This window comes from Pseudophryne corroboree, chromosome 9, assembly GCF_028390025.1.
Source record: "Pseudophryne corroboree isolate aPseCor3 chromosome 9, aPseCor3.hap2, whole genome shotgun sequence".
Classification (NCBI taxonomy): domain Eukaryota; kingdom Metazoa; phylum Chordata; class Amphibia; order Anura; family Myobatrachidae; genus Pseudophryne; species Pseudophryne corroboree.
The window spans coordinates 425492429-425507147 of NC_086452.1; the positions used below are offsets into that span (position 1 = coordinate 425492429).

Below are 14719 nucleotides of genomic sequence, written 5' to 3' on the forward strand. Positions count from 1 at the left end.
AAGAGAACACAAATGATAGTCACAAATAACATACAGACCATTAAAACAAACAGCCACCAATACAGGCCAAGGACACTTACCTGCTCAAAAAGAAAGGAAAACTTGGTGTTCCCTAGCACACCAATCCAAAGAAATCTCAAAGGGTTATATGACCCAAAAACAAGCACCTACAAGAGAACACAAATGATAGTCACAAATAACATACAGACCATTAAAACAAACAGCCACCAATACAGGCCAAGGACACTTACCTGCTCAAAAAGAAAGGAAAACTTGGTGTTCCCTAGCACACCAATCCAAAGAAATATCAAAGGGTTATATGACCCAAAAACAAGCACCTACAAGAGAACACAAATGATAGTCACAAATAATAAGCACAGGTTTATTTTCACAAATGGACTTGCCAAATATATATGGGATTAAATAATTAAACAAAAAACATTAATAAAACACTTTGACTTCCAAAAATTAACAATAACATTTCCACAATACTCACAAACGAAAAATTGCCTAAAAAATGCAACACTGTCTATATTCCAAACGCAAACGAAAGGACAAAGGTATGCTTGACAATTACTCACTCTGCAAATTCCACTAGCACCTTCACGCACAAGCCAACAAACAAATGAAACTCCAAACTACCTACACTCACAGCGTGCAAACTCGGCCCTTAAATAAGCAGTGCAATCATTCACCAGATTAATAGTGTACACCTGTGTGAATTAACGATTCGCACGTAGGTATATAAGCGCACACACCTCGGCGTACACACGTCATCACAAACATGGCTTCTCGTGAGCAAATCGCAGCAGAGATAGACCGCATTGCAGAGCAGCAGATGGCATTGCAGAAACAACGCTTAGAGTGGCAAAGGCGCTTGTTAGAATCCGCCTCTGCGGATGTTGAGGCAGGACCTAGTACTCTGCAAATTTCTGCTTCTGAACCTCAACAATTGAGTGGGGATACCCTGCCACACACACATAGTGAGCAAACTGAGGGAGAATTGACTTTAGCCACACAAACACAGCAGACAGAAGCTGCTAGTGAGGAGGAAGATGGAGATGACCAACAAGAAGAAACCTCACAGGCTACCTCCAGACGGAAAAAAAGACAGCCTGCATTCACTAAGAGGGAGTTGCGTGTCTTGGTCACGCAGGCCATGGCCAAAATACATAGAGGGCCAAAAAACATGGGTGCTGCTTCAAAAGAACGCATCTGGAGAGACATCACAAAATCTGTGAATGAAGTTGGCTCTGTCGTCAGAACATCACAGGAAGTGAGACGACGGTAAGTGCATCTTGACAATCCATTTTCTGTGCTAAGTTGAGCAAAAAATATAGTTACATATCATGTTCTGTCTAGCAAACACAAGCAGAACATGTGTGCTATATATTTTCTACAACCAATAATAATACTCAACTTTGTCCCTCTTTCACAATACATATGTAGGTGGGCCGACTTCAAATCCCGCCTGAAGGCAAAGAGGGCTGCGGAGTGGAATGCCTCAAGGGCTACAGGGGGTGGACCACCTGTCGCTGTGGAGTATACTGACTTGGAGGAGATGGCGATGGACTGTGTCAGTTATGAGGAGGGCCAAGGGGTGTCTCATATGGACACGGACCTGCCTGAGATTCTGACGGGACATGACTTGGAAGGTAAGTTTACACATTTATTTGTCTGTAATTTGAACTGTATTTAGAATCTTTTACTAATTTAGACTCCAACTTTTTCCCCACACATTCTTCTATTTGCTTGGCACAAAACACAGCACAGGGGGGTGACCAGTTTGAGTCACAGGCCGGTTATGTGGTTGAGGCTGAGGTGGAGGGACCTAGTGGGTCTGGCAGTGTGGGCCAACAAAACCCACCTATGCAGGTTCCTACTGGCCCCCCCACCCAACCCTCTGCTATCCCGGAGATCCTGCTTGAAATTGCTAGGTATGGTGAGAGCCTAAACACATTTCAAGACGGGGTCATCCGGGAGGTAAGCCAGATAGCTGTCCGGCTCACTGAGATCCGAACCTGTGTTGAGCAAGGTGTTGCTCAACTCTGCCAAGGTCTGGCAGAGATCAGGCAGGCCCAAGAACAACTGGCCTCCTCAAACCAAAGCCTTGCAAATAACATCTTGCAAGGGCTCCAGGCCATCGCTGTCTCCCTTGCCCACAGTGGCAGAGAGCCAACCACATCGGCTCCCTCCCCTGCCCCTGCCCAGGAAGAACAGGCCACTGGGCAGGCCCAACGAAGGTCACTCCGCAGACCAAGCAAAGAAGATCAGCCTCAGGCGGGGAGAAAAAGAAGAAAGTGATGTCTCTCCAGATGGGCAGCACCCATGTTTTTGTAGTTGCCTCTATGTTATTTTGGAGTTGGCTTGTGTGGCCAGAATGGATCACTCCCTCTTAGTGAAATGTCTTTTTTCTGTTTGGAGGAATTGTAGCCTGTGAGTTTCTTTTAACAAACAACAGAGCCATCTTCCTCTCACTAGTGTGCTGTGTATTGTTGTGTTTGTGTGGTGGATACTAATTCTTTCTCATTTGGTATCAAATTTGTGTGTGGCAGGGTGTGTAATATGTTTAATTTATGCATTTAAAAGATAGAAAGAAGCAGAAATTTGCAGAGTACTGAGTTCTGCTATATAATTATTGTCAGTGCCATCTGCTTGGTGCTTGGTCTATCTCTGCCTGTGAGACTCATGTGGAGCCATGTTTAAATGTTGTGTAATATTATTACCGTAATAAAAAAAAAATATTACAAATGTGTGCAATTTCTTGAAGGTAATGCATTAGCAAAATCTTAGTTACCAAAAGATTAGGTCAACATATAGACACTTGGTGACCAATCTGCTAATTCTCCTTAAAATTATAAATAATTAAAAAAAAAAAAGGTATGCTTTGCACCACACTTTAATGTCCATATTAATAAAACAGACACGACAACTTGATTAAATATCTTTGGTCAACATGACATCATTGAAAACATTGACAGATATTATAAACATATATTATTGTGACTTTTAAAACTAAATCATAGTGTATGCTGCATTATGTGGGTGTTGGTTAATTGATAAGAATGTAGCAGAATTCTATAACTTTATCTAAAAATGTAACTTGTTTGTATTTAGTAGTCTAACACACATTAAAACATTTCTACAAAATGCTTACACACCAAGGTAAACACAAATAACAACCTTATTTGACAGTGTGTGAGATTAATATGTGAGTAGAATAAACATGTAATGTGTGTTCAGTCAATTGGTGGTTGGTAACTTTCATGTGCTCAGTAATTAACAAGTAATTGGACATCAGATGAATGTGCTCTCCAATTAACTGCTAATTACTGCATACACACTTGTACCAGTACTTCGCAAATGTAGAGTAACTGCAGACCTACTCTGCTGCTGCGTGAATGTTGCTACGGTTTCCTATGTTAGTTTTAACAGCGACAATGTTTATTTGCGAAAACCACGCCCATTGCAAGTTGCATACTCCCACACAGTACGCCCACTTTCACGCCCATGTCGGAGCATTGCGAAGTCTCGCCTCCGCCACGCCCACGCCACTCCTCGTTTTCGTTTGGCAGTTACGGCTTTTTTTTTCCAAAGTAATTTTGCACAGTTGTCGTACGTATGTCGTCGCGCATGCGTAATCACGCATTTGCGCATGCGCAGATACTTACATTTCGTACATTTGCGATGCGATGACTCTTAGCGATCAACTCGGAATGAGGGCCATAGTTAGTATTGCTCACATTTATAGACATTGTGTGATTTGTTTTATTGCGTACGCACATTGGTACATGTGGTACGGAATGTGAGGACAGCGTACAAAAACGTGCACGTGGTGCAAGGCCGCACACGTGGCATAGAGGTACGCACGGTTGCGTAATTACGCAAGCTTGCGTAGGGTTGTGTGCGCATAATAAAACCACACTATAGTTCGTTTAGTTTAAAGGTGGGACAGTAGCTACGCTACAATAGCACCAAACTACCCGGTTTCTAAAGAAATTTAGTATAAAAACTAAATTTAGTATAAATATATATATATATATATATATATTTAAATTGCCTCTGGGGTAAAGCTGACTATCTGACTGAATTGACATTTTCTGTACAGAAAAACCAAAGTTTATTCGAGTGAGTGAGTGAGCAAACGCAGGAGTGAGTGGATTTGAACTCCGGAAAGTCGGGTCCCGTGGTACATCAAGTAAGAGGAGGCTTGGTGGCGTGAGGTGGCTGACTCACGTTAATATAGATTGAAATATGCAAATCGGGAGGTGATTTGTAGTGGAGCGTGATAGTGCATTGTATTGCGAAATATTGAAGTAAAAAGGTTTTTGTTACGCTCCGGGCTGAGGGTCACAGTTTGTACATTGACCCGTGGTTGTACGGCAGATAGTTAACAAGTACCTATACGCTGTGCGATTGGACTTCGCATTTGTGGGTGCGAGATATATAGCGCAACTGGATACCCCTTTACGAGCTTTTGCATAAAATCGCGGTACCATTAGCGCTGTATAGAGCATACGCAAGTGTGATTTGTGTATAAGGTTATAGGGAGTTTTCGCTGGACTCTCTCAGGAAAATCTCCAGCGGCAGATATTTACTGAAATAGGTAAGTCACTCCTAATCACTTCCAGTAAATAGAAAACAGATAGGGCCTCACTGGGTACGCAGTGTTCATTATTGGAGTGAGTTGTGGTATTCAGCGGAGAAGGAGTGAGTGAAAGCGCTAGGTGTCTTTCACCGTCTATTGTATTGTGCATTTGGGGATTGCGTTTATTGGCAAAAAGTCTGCGATGGGATCCAATTGCACAAGCAGTGGGCGTTTTGTAGCTAGAGTTCAGGCTGAAGAGGTGCGACCAAAAGCGTCGGCAAGGTTTATTATGTGTGAAAAATGTGGATCACACACGGAGTCTTTTTGCAATGAATGGGTATGTATGACTGATAAAGATAGGGAACCATTCCCTCGGGTGGGCAGCTTTGAACCAGAGGTATTACAGAACTTAAGGATAAAGATATGTCTGATAAAATCCAAGAAACAAAGGAATAGACATACAGATTGTTTAAATTTATCGCAACAGAAGGGAGACGTGCAAAGGGAATTAGCTTGCGCAGCAGGTTCCAAACCTAGCGGGAAAATAATGGCGACCGCACCACCACCACTACCGTATATTGCGGTGGAGAAGATGGCTACAGTCAATGGTATATCCGTAAAATATAGTAGTATGTAAAAACAATGTATTAACCCTAATTATTTTTTGCAAGATGTATCCTGTTTTTGAAGTCTTTTCAAGGTTATAGGTCACAAGAGGATGATGGACTTGCTAGCAGATCAGTTCCTGTATTTATTTACAGAGATAGAGAGACATTAGATGCATTGGAGGGAATGGTAATTGTATCACTGGCTTGTAACTGTAATTGTATGTAACTGTAGGTTTTAACTGCTTACTGTATGAGTTGTAACTATAGGTATACTGTACTTTGTAATATATATATATATATATATATATATTGAATCTATATCGTTTTTTTAAATAACAAATATATCCAGCCAAATCGCAGATCTCCTCCAAGCAGTCACCTTGCTGCAGGAAACTCAGGTGGGGCCAGTCCGACCAGGTAGAGCAGTAACAATATTCCCCAATGAAACAACTGGTGAGGTCACAGCTCCCGGTAAGTGTGAGACAGATCATTGCACAGAGACAACAACACCTCACAGTAAACAGATTAGGAACGGAATGGTAGGATTACACCCTGTTTTGGAAATAGTAACCCCCAATGGGGGAACCAATAGTCAGGGAATAATCCTCACCAGGAATAATGCAATGTATTGCCCGTGGCCCAGAAAATTTTTCAGAGATCTGTGTAATGCGTATGAACCAACAAACAAACACTGGCGGATATTTTTGAAAGCGTGCCTACCCCCTAATATTGACACCCAAAAATGTATCACTGATTGTAGATTAATGTCGGATAGTCTTATGACTGACAAAACACAATCAGCAGAACTTAGAGCAAATTAACATGCAACTAGAGTTGTATTTCCCCACAACTGTTAAGTGGAGAAAAATGTTCTCCATAAAACAGAGGGAAAATGAAATGACATCTGAATACTTCCATGAGGACCTGCAAATAATAGATAGATACATGGGGGTATCAGATACAGGGAACAATGCGAATTACAGGAAGGTAGTTGTTTCTGTATTAATGGACGGACTCAATCAGACAGTAAGGGACGGTACAAACATTTTTTTTGCCTGATTGGAGAGGGGCCACAGTAGCTTGTCGTAGAAAGTGCGCGATTGAACACTATAAGAATATTGCTAGGCGTAGAGAACTGCAGGAGGAGAGGCTGGGGATTGAAAGTATACAGGCTCTTACACCAGAGTCTCATCAGCCTAAACCCCAAAAACCCTGGTGGTAAGAAAAGACAGATAAATTGTTACATTTGCATACCTCCCAACTTTCCCTTTGCTGATAGAGGGACACACGCGCGGCTTCGCTGGAAAGGGGGTGTGGTCTAAGAAAAGGGGGCGTGGTTTCACGGGATGACCCACGATCACAAGCCATTCCCCCGTTTTCGTCACTGTGGGGGCATACCCAGCGCTCTGTGAGCCGCTGGCATGCCCCCTCTCCCTCTGACTCAAGTGAATTCTATTCACCGCTGCTCTCCCAACTGCCCCCCCCCACCGCGGGACACTGCGGCCCGCGGGTGGGACAGCCCCCAAAAAACGGGACTGTCCCGCGAAAATCGGGACAGTTGGGAGGTATGCATTTGTAAAAAAATAAAGGACATTTTGCTAGAGATTGCAAGAGTAGTAGAGCACACAGCCAATACAGACCCCTAGACAGAGAAAACAAGCCACGTTATTAAACACATAGACGGGATCAAGGAACATATAGTAAGGAGTCACGAGCCATATAGAAAACACAGATTCGGTTAATGGGAAGAATGGAATAAATGCAACTTTATCCTTTTGACAGAACTTACTGGGGTTAGGAGGAGGTCCCTAAACTTCTGCTTCTTTCTCTAGCAGAAGTGACCTCTAATTAACTTAACAGATGTTTTGTTAGAGATGGTATACATATAGCGTGCTCCCGACCAGGAAGTACGAATTATCTTGGATACCCACGAAGACTAAGGTTGCATTTCGCTGTTCTAGATGCATGTCCATCACAGGTAGAGGAAATTATCTCAAAGATACCGGGTTCCCTATGAATTTAGAATGGACAGGACACTGGATTGATGGGTGGGATAGTCCCAGTAGAGATATAACACACATAGTTTTTTTTTGGGGGGGGTTCAGACTGAGTAGAGAATCATTCCCCTTAGTGCCCAATCAAGATGTCAAAGTTTGTAAAATATTCTTTGACTCTCCCAACTTATCTGTTACCAAACTCTATGTGATTTGTCTTCAAAGCTTCCTCTTCATCCCTTACGTTTACCGACAGGGTTACAGTTCAGACGCCACAGGCCTACTCGGTCTTTCAGAGTTCTGCCCAAATCCAATATATCTCACCAGCATAGGGACACCAGTATCAGTGTGCCTGGTCATGCACAAAGGGTGGATAATGAGAATACTGGTGAAGGGAGACACCGATATGCATGATGGTGTGACAGCCTGATGGTGAACGCAAATCTGAAAAATTTTCTTTTTATTATTTCCTTTCTCTTTTCACTTTCCACAGATGGTTTACTTCACACAACTGATAATACACAACAGTTAAACACATTGAAATGCATGATTTATGTTCCCTACAGAAAGGCCGCTGACCCGGATAGAATTCGTGACAAAGAGCAGAGTGTAGAGAACCTCGTGTCACTGGAGTGTCTGTTCCGGGAAGGTTGAGAGGCAGGACTGTTGAAGGGCATCCGAGCACAGATCTAGAACGGTTGTAGTATCATTCTTTGTTTTCACCTCCCCCTGCATTTTCCTGTCTGTTCCCCTTCGTATTTTCCTCCTTTCCTTAAACGAAATGGATCGATCACAAGAGACTGCGTTTAGGGTTCTGTTAGTAATTCTGGTTCTGATAAGGACAGTGTGTTTTGGTGAGGGTCCCAGAGAGGTCGGGCAGGGATCTGGAATGGGTTCTGATGGCAAGTATGGATTTGTAGAATCTCAGGATCAGCGCATCACTTTAGTAAAGGCTGGCATCAGAAAGCGCTCTGGTAATCAGGGTGCTCGGAGGCACTGTGAGGGGTTATTGTCTGATGAATATTGTATTTGTAGGAACTGTGAGAATATAGTTGAGGATGGGTGCATCCAGAGATGTCAATCCAACCTTAATATCGACATGGACCGTCATCCGTTGAGTTATTACCACTCACTAGTGGGTAAGGTCTTAAACCAGACAGAATGCTGGGTGTGCTCACAGGTACCTCAAGGTCAGAGCAAGTCAGGATTAGTACCGTACCCTTTAGCAATAGATGAGGTACTCGAAATGCGGGGTGGGAGACCGGTGGACAAGAAATTCAATATTTCTAGGCCCCCTAGTTTGCAGCTCCACCAGTATCATGTAGACAGATCCTTATTATGTTTTAATATTTCCAATTAACGAAAACCAGGAAATTGGGAAGTGACGTGGAATAACCAGACAATGACCTTTTCACACAGAGCTGATAGGATACCCATAGACTCTGAACTTGTACGCCAAATAGCCAACAGTGGGAGGTATTTTCGGTATAGGTATACGCGTGGAAGTAAGACCATGTGGGTTGGAAAAGTATCGCCAGGGTATTGTGCTCATATCATCCAGTCCGATACTTGTACTGAGCAGATGGGAGAACTAGGGATTGGTTTCTTTACTTGGAAAGTTTGTAATATGGTGATGTCATATTTTGTCCCCTATGTTCTCCCAGATGATGCCTATTTCATATGTGGGAGGAAGGTGTACAAGTGGCTTGCCCCGAGCTCAGAGGGATTGTGTTATATTGGGAGAGTACTACCAGAGGTCATGACCATAACCCATGATAAAATGAAAGTCGTTCACCGCCGTGCTCAGGCTCCTTATACTCATACTCACTATGAACACATCATCAAGAGGCACCTCATAGATAGAACAGAGCACTCAGCCTCTGATTTAATCCACGAATTCACCGGGATTCAATTCCTTCTCGCATTAGACATCACCCGTACTGCCAGAGGAATTATAAATTATAGGTATATTCATGCGCTAGCGAACTTGATAGATAATATCACTGAGATGTATGACGACACCTTCAGGTATACGGGAAGAGAGTTACAAGCTTACAAGAAGGAACTGATTCAGCACAGAATGGTCCTTAATTATGTCACAGCCATGACAGGTGGGTACTGTGTTACTCTGGCAACTCAATATGGGGTGAAGTGCTGTACGTATATTACGAACAGTACTGATGATCCAACGGAGATTATTGATCAAAAGATGGACGATATCTTGCAGTTGAAGTGGGAGTTCAGGAGGAAACACAATCTTACCTTGGCGACTGTGAGTAAAGTACTGACCGGCTGGGTCTCATGGTTGAACCCACGAAATTGGTTTTCAGGTTTAGGAGAGTGGGCTCAAAATGTTATTATGAGTGTAGGGAAGTTTTTCCTTTGTATCCTGGGAGTCATCATAATTATTGGTTTGATATTTAGGTGTGTTCGAATTCTGACGCGGCGCAAGCACGGCACAAAATTGATGAGTCTAAGGAGCAAGGGTACTGTTACAGCAGCAGATTTAGTTTACGACCCATCCATAGAGACCGTGATATAAGGATTGCAAATGAATTTCATGGCCTGTTTCGTTCACCCGTTTTTCTTTTGTCTCCCCCTCTGCCCAGATACATCCATCCGGAAAAAGACATCAGCCCTACCCAAAATGTTTATGTGAATGTATTTTATTTATATGTTTTATCTTCATCTCTGCAACCTCCAGTTAATGGCACACATAGTCAACAGGTGATATCCACATATACTAGCACTCACATATGTTTCCCCCTCCATGTATCATCAACTAAATGTGCACCCCAATTATTGGAACAAGAAGCCGAAAAGAGCTCGGTAGTGTTTGTTGGCCCATTTAAAGACCCTTGATACGGGATGAGAAGGATTTCATGTATACTTCGCAATACCTTTGCGTGTGGAAGGTTTTGGAGAGTTACCTGAGCGAGCTGCATTACCAAGATGCTGGTGTAATGATTTTTTTATATTTATGCAACAGTAGCGAAGAATGGCTGAGCAACCAAAATGCGGGGTCTTTAGGTACTTCTAGCTTTAAGTGGCTGCCTAGGAACGCCGCCCCCTGGAGGGCGACACTGAATTCATCTAGCAAAAAACTGAAGGATGTCTCTGTATGCGAGGTCCTCCTTTAACACTGTGCCGGCAGCTGCTGTGAGTCTAATCAGGTGCAGGTGTCACTTTCAGGCTGTACCACATAGTAGGGCAGATGTATTAAGTCTGGAGAAGTGATAAAGCAGTGATAAGTGCAAGGTGAGAACGCACCAGCCAATCAGCTCCTAACTGCCAATTTACATATTGAAGCTGACTGGCTGGTGTGTTATCACCTTGCGGGGAGGGAGGGTTAAGGAAATGGGTAAGGTTAATTAATATCATTCAAGATGTCAGGATTATGTTGGTCGACATGTCACTGTCGGTACTCTGACTGCAGGCATCCCATACCCAACACCAGTTAAGTATCCTCACTAGACCCCATATACAGTACAGTATATATGAATAAAAGTGAAACTGTCCTCAGTGTCCTATACGATTCCTAACATGGCGGCTAGCGTGTATACATAAAGAATAGACGGCACTCAAGGACTTTTAAAGTGAAAGTATATTGTGAGCAAAGTCACAAAATGTTGTGACTTGGTTTACAATATACTTTATAACTTGAAAATTCCTTGAGTGCTATCCCTTATCTCTGTATACTGTATGTATAATGATGCAATTCACCCCAGCCCACCTAGTGGTCACCTGCATCTCCCCTCTGGTAGGTGAGGGGGCACTAGCCTGAAGCTTTGCCTAGGGTGCAGAGAGATCTTGCACCGGCCATGCATGGGGGATCCTGAGCAGGGGCAGGAGCAGCGGACTGACTGAGAGGTGTATAACACATGGCACAAAGACTGTCATTTAACATATTCTCAGTAAAGCCGTCTGAGCACACTCCGCATGATGTTAGTACAGCGGCATCAGCCTGTTTTCAGCCCTTTTTGTCAGACATTATTACAAATAAAAACAAAGTGCACTTACACAGTACGAGATAAAACAGTACAGGGTATAATGTGGCCGCAACACAGGTGTAGTATACATACATACATACATACATACCCTCCAAATAGTGCCGGCAGAACCCGCTCAGCAAAGGGATGCAGTGCAGGTAGGCGCCAGGCATTCCCTTCAGGAGGGAGCATGACATTTTGTCACCTGCAGCTCCTGTGTGCGAGCGCAGCTCCTTACCTCCAGTTTAGCCAGACTTGCAGCTGCTTGACTGCCCTAGCTTCCGAACCTGCAAAGGTGACCCCCTCTCCGGCCGCTGACAGCTCCCTGCAGCTGCGGGCAGGGCCGGCCCGACACATACACGGGCTACGCAGCCGCGTTGAGCGCTGGGCTGTAGAGGGCGATGCTGCAGAGAGTGAGTCACAGTGACTCACTCTCTACAGCAGCGGTGGCTAGCAAGCGGGTCGATCCGCTCCCAGCCACCGCTGCCCGCTGCGCACTGAAGTCTCCAGCGGCGGTGTGTATCTGAAATTCGACGTCGGCCCGTGAGCCAATCAGAGCTCGCGGACGGGCGGCTGAGGCTCCTGATTGGCTGCCGGACCGCCAGCTCCGATTGGCTCACAGGCCAGCGCCGAATTTCAGATACACACCGCCGCTGGAGACGGAAGGGTAGGAGAGGCGCGCGCTGCCCTCTCCTCCCCTCACACCAGCAGCAGCAGCAGGTGAGCAGCACTTTTTTTTTTCCAGGGGAGGAGGCACTGTGGGGACATGTATCATCACTGGGGGCATATCTGGCTCTGTGGGGGCATATCTGGCACTGTGGGAGGCACTGTGGGGGCATGTATCAGCACTGGGGGCATATCTGGCGCTGTGGGAGGCACTGTGGGGGCATGTATCAGCACTGGGGGCATATCTGCCGCTGTGGGAGGCACTGTGGGGGCATGTATCAGCACTGGGGGCATATCTGGCGCTGTGGGGGCATATCTGGCACTGTGAAAGTCACTGTGGGGGCATATCTGGTGCTGTGGGAGGCACTGTGGGGGCATGTGTATCTGCACTGGGGGCATATCTGGCGCTGTGGGAGGCACTGTGGGGACATATATCAGCACTGAGCATATCTGGTGTTGTGGGTGGCACTGTGGGGACGTGTATCAGCACTGTGGGCATATCTGGCACTGTGGGGGCATGTGTAGCAGCACTGGGGGCATATCTGGCACTGTGGGGGCATGTGTAGCAGCACTGGGGGCATATCTGGCACTGTGGGAGGCACTTTGGGGGCATGTGTATCTGCACTGGGGGAATATCGGGCACTGTGGAGGCATGTGTATCTGCACTGGGGGCATAACTGGCACTGTGGGGATATGTGTATCTGCACTGGGGGCATATCTGGCACTGTGGGCATATCTGGCACTGTGGGGATATGTGTATCTGGCACTGTGGGGACATGTGTATCTGGCACTGTGGGCATATCTGGCACTGTGGGGATATGTGTATCTGCACTGGGGGCATATATGGCACTATGTGGGCATATCTGGCACTGTGGGGATATGTGTATCTGCACTGGGGGCATATCTGGCACTGTGTGGGCATATCTGGCACTGTGGGGATATGTGTATCTGCACTGGGGGGCATATCTGGCACAGTGGGGGCATGTGTATCTGCACTGGGGGCATATCTGGCACTGTGGGTATATATGTATCTGCACTGGGGGCATAGCTAGCACTGTTGGGATATGTGTATCTGCACTGGGGGCATATCTGGCACTGTGTGGGCATAGCTGGCACTGTTGGTATATGTGTATCTGCACTGGGGGCATAGCTGGTACTGTGGGGACATGTGTATCTGCACTGGGGCATAGCTGGCACTGTGGGGACATGTGTATCTGCACTGGGGGTATATCTGGCACTGTGGGGGCATGTGTATCTGGCACTGGGGACATCAGTCATCCACTATCTCAATGTCACCCTGCCTCAGTCACCCATTATCTCCCTGTCACCCCTGCCTCACCAGTAACCTATTATCTCCCTGTCACTCACTATCACCCTGTACCACAGGGAGTACAATTGTGTAGCCACACCCCTTTCTCGTAAGATCACACCCCTTTTATCCCATCAAGGGGCGCCAAAATAGATTTTTGCTTACTAAAAAAAATAAGCTTGGGCCGGCCCTGGCTGCGGGTGTCCATCTGCTTGCACTCTTGTGCTTGTGGACAGCAGTGGAGCGATGAAGCGAAGGGCAAAGTGGTGGACCTGCTGGCTCAGGATGCGGACATAGGGGGTGATTCAAATCTGATCGCTGCTGTGCGTTTTCGATCAGGTAATAACTGCGTATGCACCAGAATGCGCACGCACGTCGGATAACACAACGGGCATCAACGGTCAGCGACGGGATGGTGCAAAAAATCCATTCACACGGGCGTTCACAAGGTGATTGACAGGAAGAGGATGTTTGTGGGTGGTAACTGACTGTTTACAGGGAGTGTTCGAAAAAACGCAGACGTGCCAAAGCGTTTTCAGGGAGGGTGTGTGACGTCAGCTCCGGACCCGATCAGCCTGTTCTCATCGCACTGGAGGAGTAAGTCCTAGGCTGCGCAGAGACTGCACATGGTGGATTTTTGCAGCTCTTCGCACACATACGATCGCACGGCAAATTTACACTCCTCCTGGAAGCGGCGACTATCTGAACGCAGGAGAGCAAAAATCGCAGCCCAGCGATCAGGTCGGAATCACCCCCATCTTGTGCCACTGCCAGGTGAGTACAGGGCCTCACGTTCTGTAGCACTAGTTGTGCTGGTTGTGGAGAGACTAGTAGCTGGGGAATTGCTGCTGTGCGGTGATAGTGTAGGAGCTTCCGCAGTATAGCAAATATATATATTGATTCACGCTTTTTCGCATTTATTAAGATATTTACTGTTAATCACAAAATGGGTTCATGTGTCCTTAAGAAAAATATTGCAGAGCTGGTCAGAATACTATATTTGCTGAATATCTTGTTTTAAAGCATGACTTGTACAAGACAAATGCAACATTAAATGTATCCAAGGCGGACAAAGCAACACCAGATATATCCAAGGCTAATTGAGAAGAATGTTGAAAGAAATCTTTTGAGTTTATGCCCGAAAGACTGATAAACGAAACAATAACCATTTTCAAGGCTGTTCTAGTTGCCACTTGGAACATTGTATGACAATCGATGTATTTCAAGACATACATGGTGTATTCTGATTGGCTAAATGTATTGGCAAACATGAATCCTTTGTCTTTAAGCTATAAATAATAAACCTATGACGGCCATAGGTGTGCGCAGGGGGGGGTGCCTGGTGCGCACAGGCACCCCCTAATGTCTGGCACCTCGATCTCACATGCCTGATGCAGCGATCGCCGAGCAGGCTGATTACTGTCCCCTCTGCGCTGCACCCTGTCAGGACTGCATTACTGACCAGACGCCTGGGTTAATCAAGGATGCCACCGCCCACCCGTCACACCCGCCACATGCCCACCTCTCTCCTTCTATGCTATGCCAACTCCAGACACTGATGAGGA

The 14719-nt window shown here is 45.6% G+C and overlaps 1 protein-coding gene across 1 annotated transcript in view; it reads right to left on the reverse strand.

Annotated features, from left to right (window-relative positions):
* Positions 1-255: 255 nt before the first annotated feature.
* The window catches only part of LOC134958390 (uncharacterized), a 308066-nt gene continuing 293602 nt past the window's right edge, over positions 256-14719 (reverse strand). Inside the window, exon 24 of the mRNA XM_063940954.1 lies at positions 256-338. Within this exon, the coding sequence (XP_063797024.1) occupies positions 316-338 (23 nt within the window). The 3' untranslated portion in view covers positions 256-315. The remainder of the gene's footprint in view (positions 339-14719) is intronic.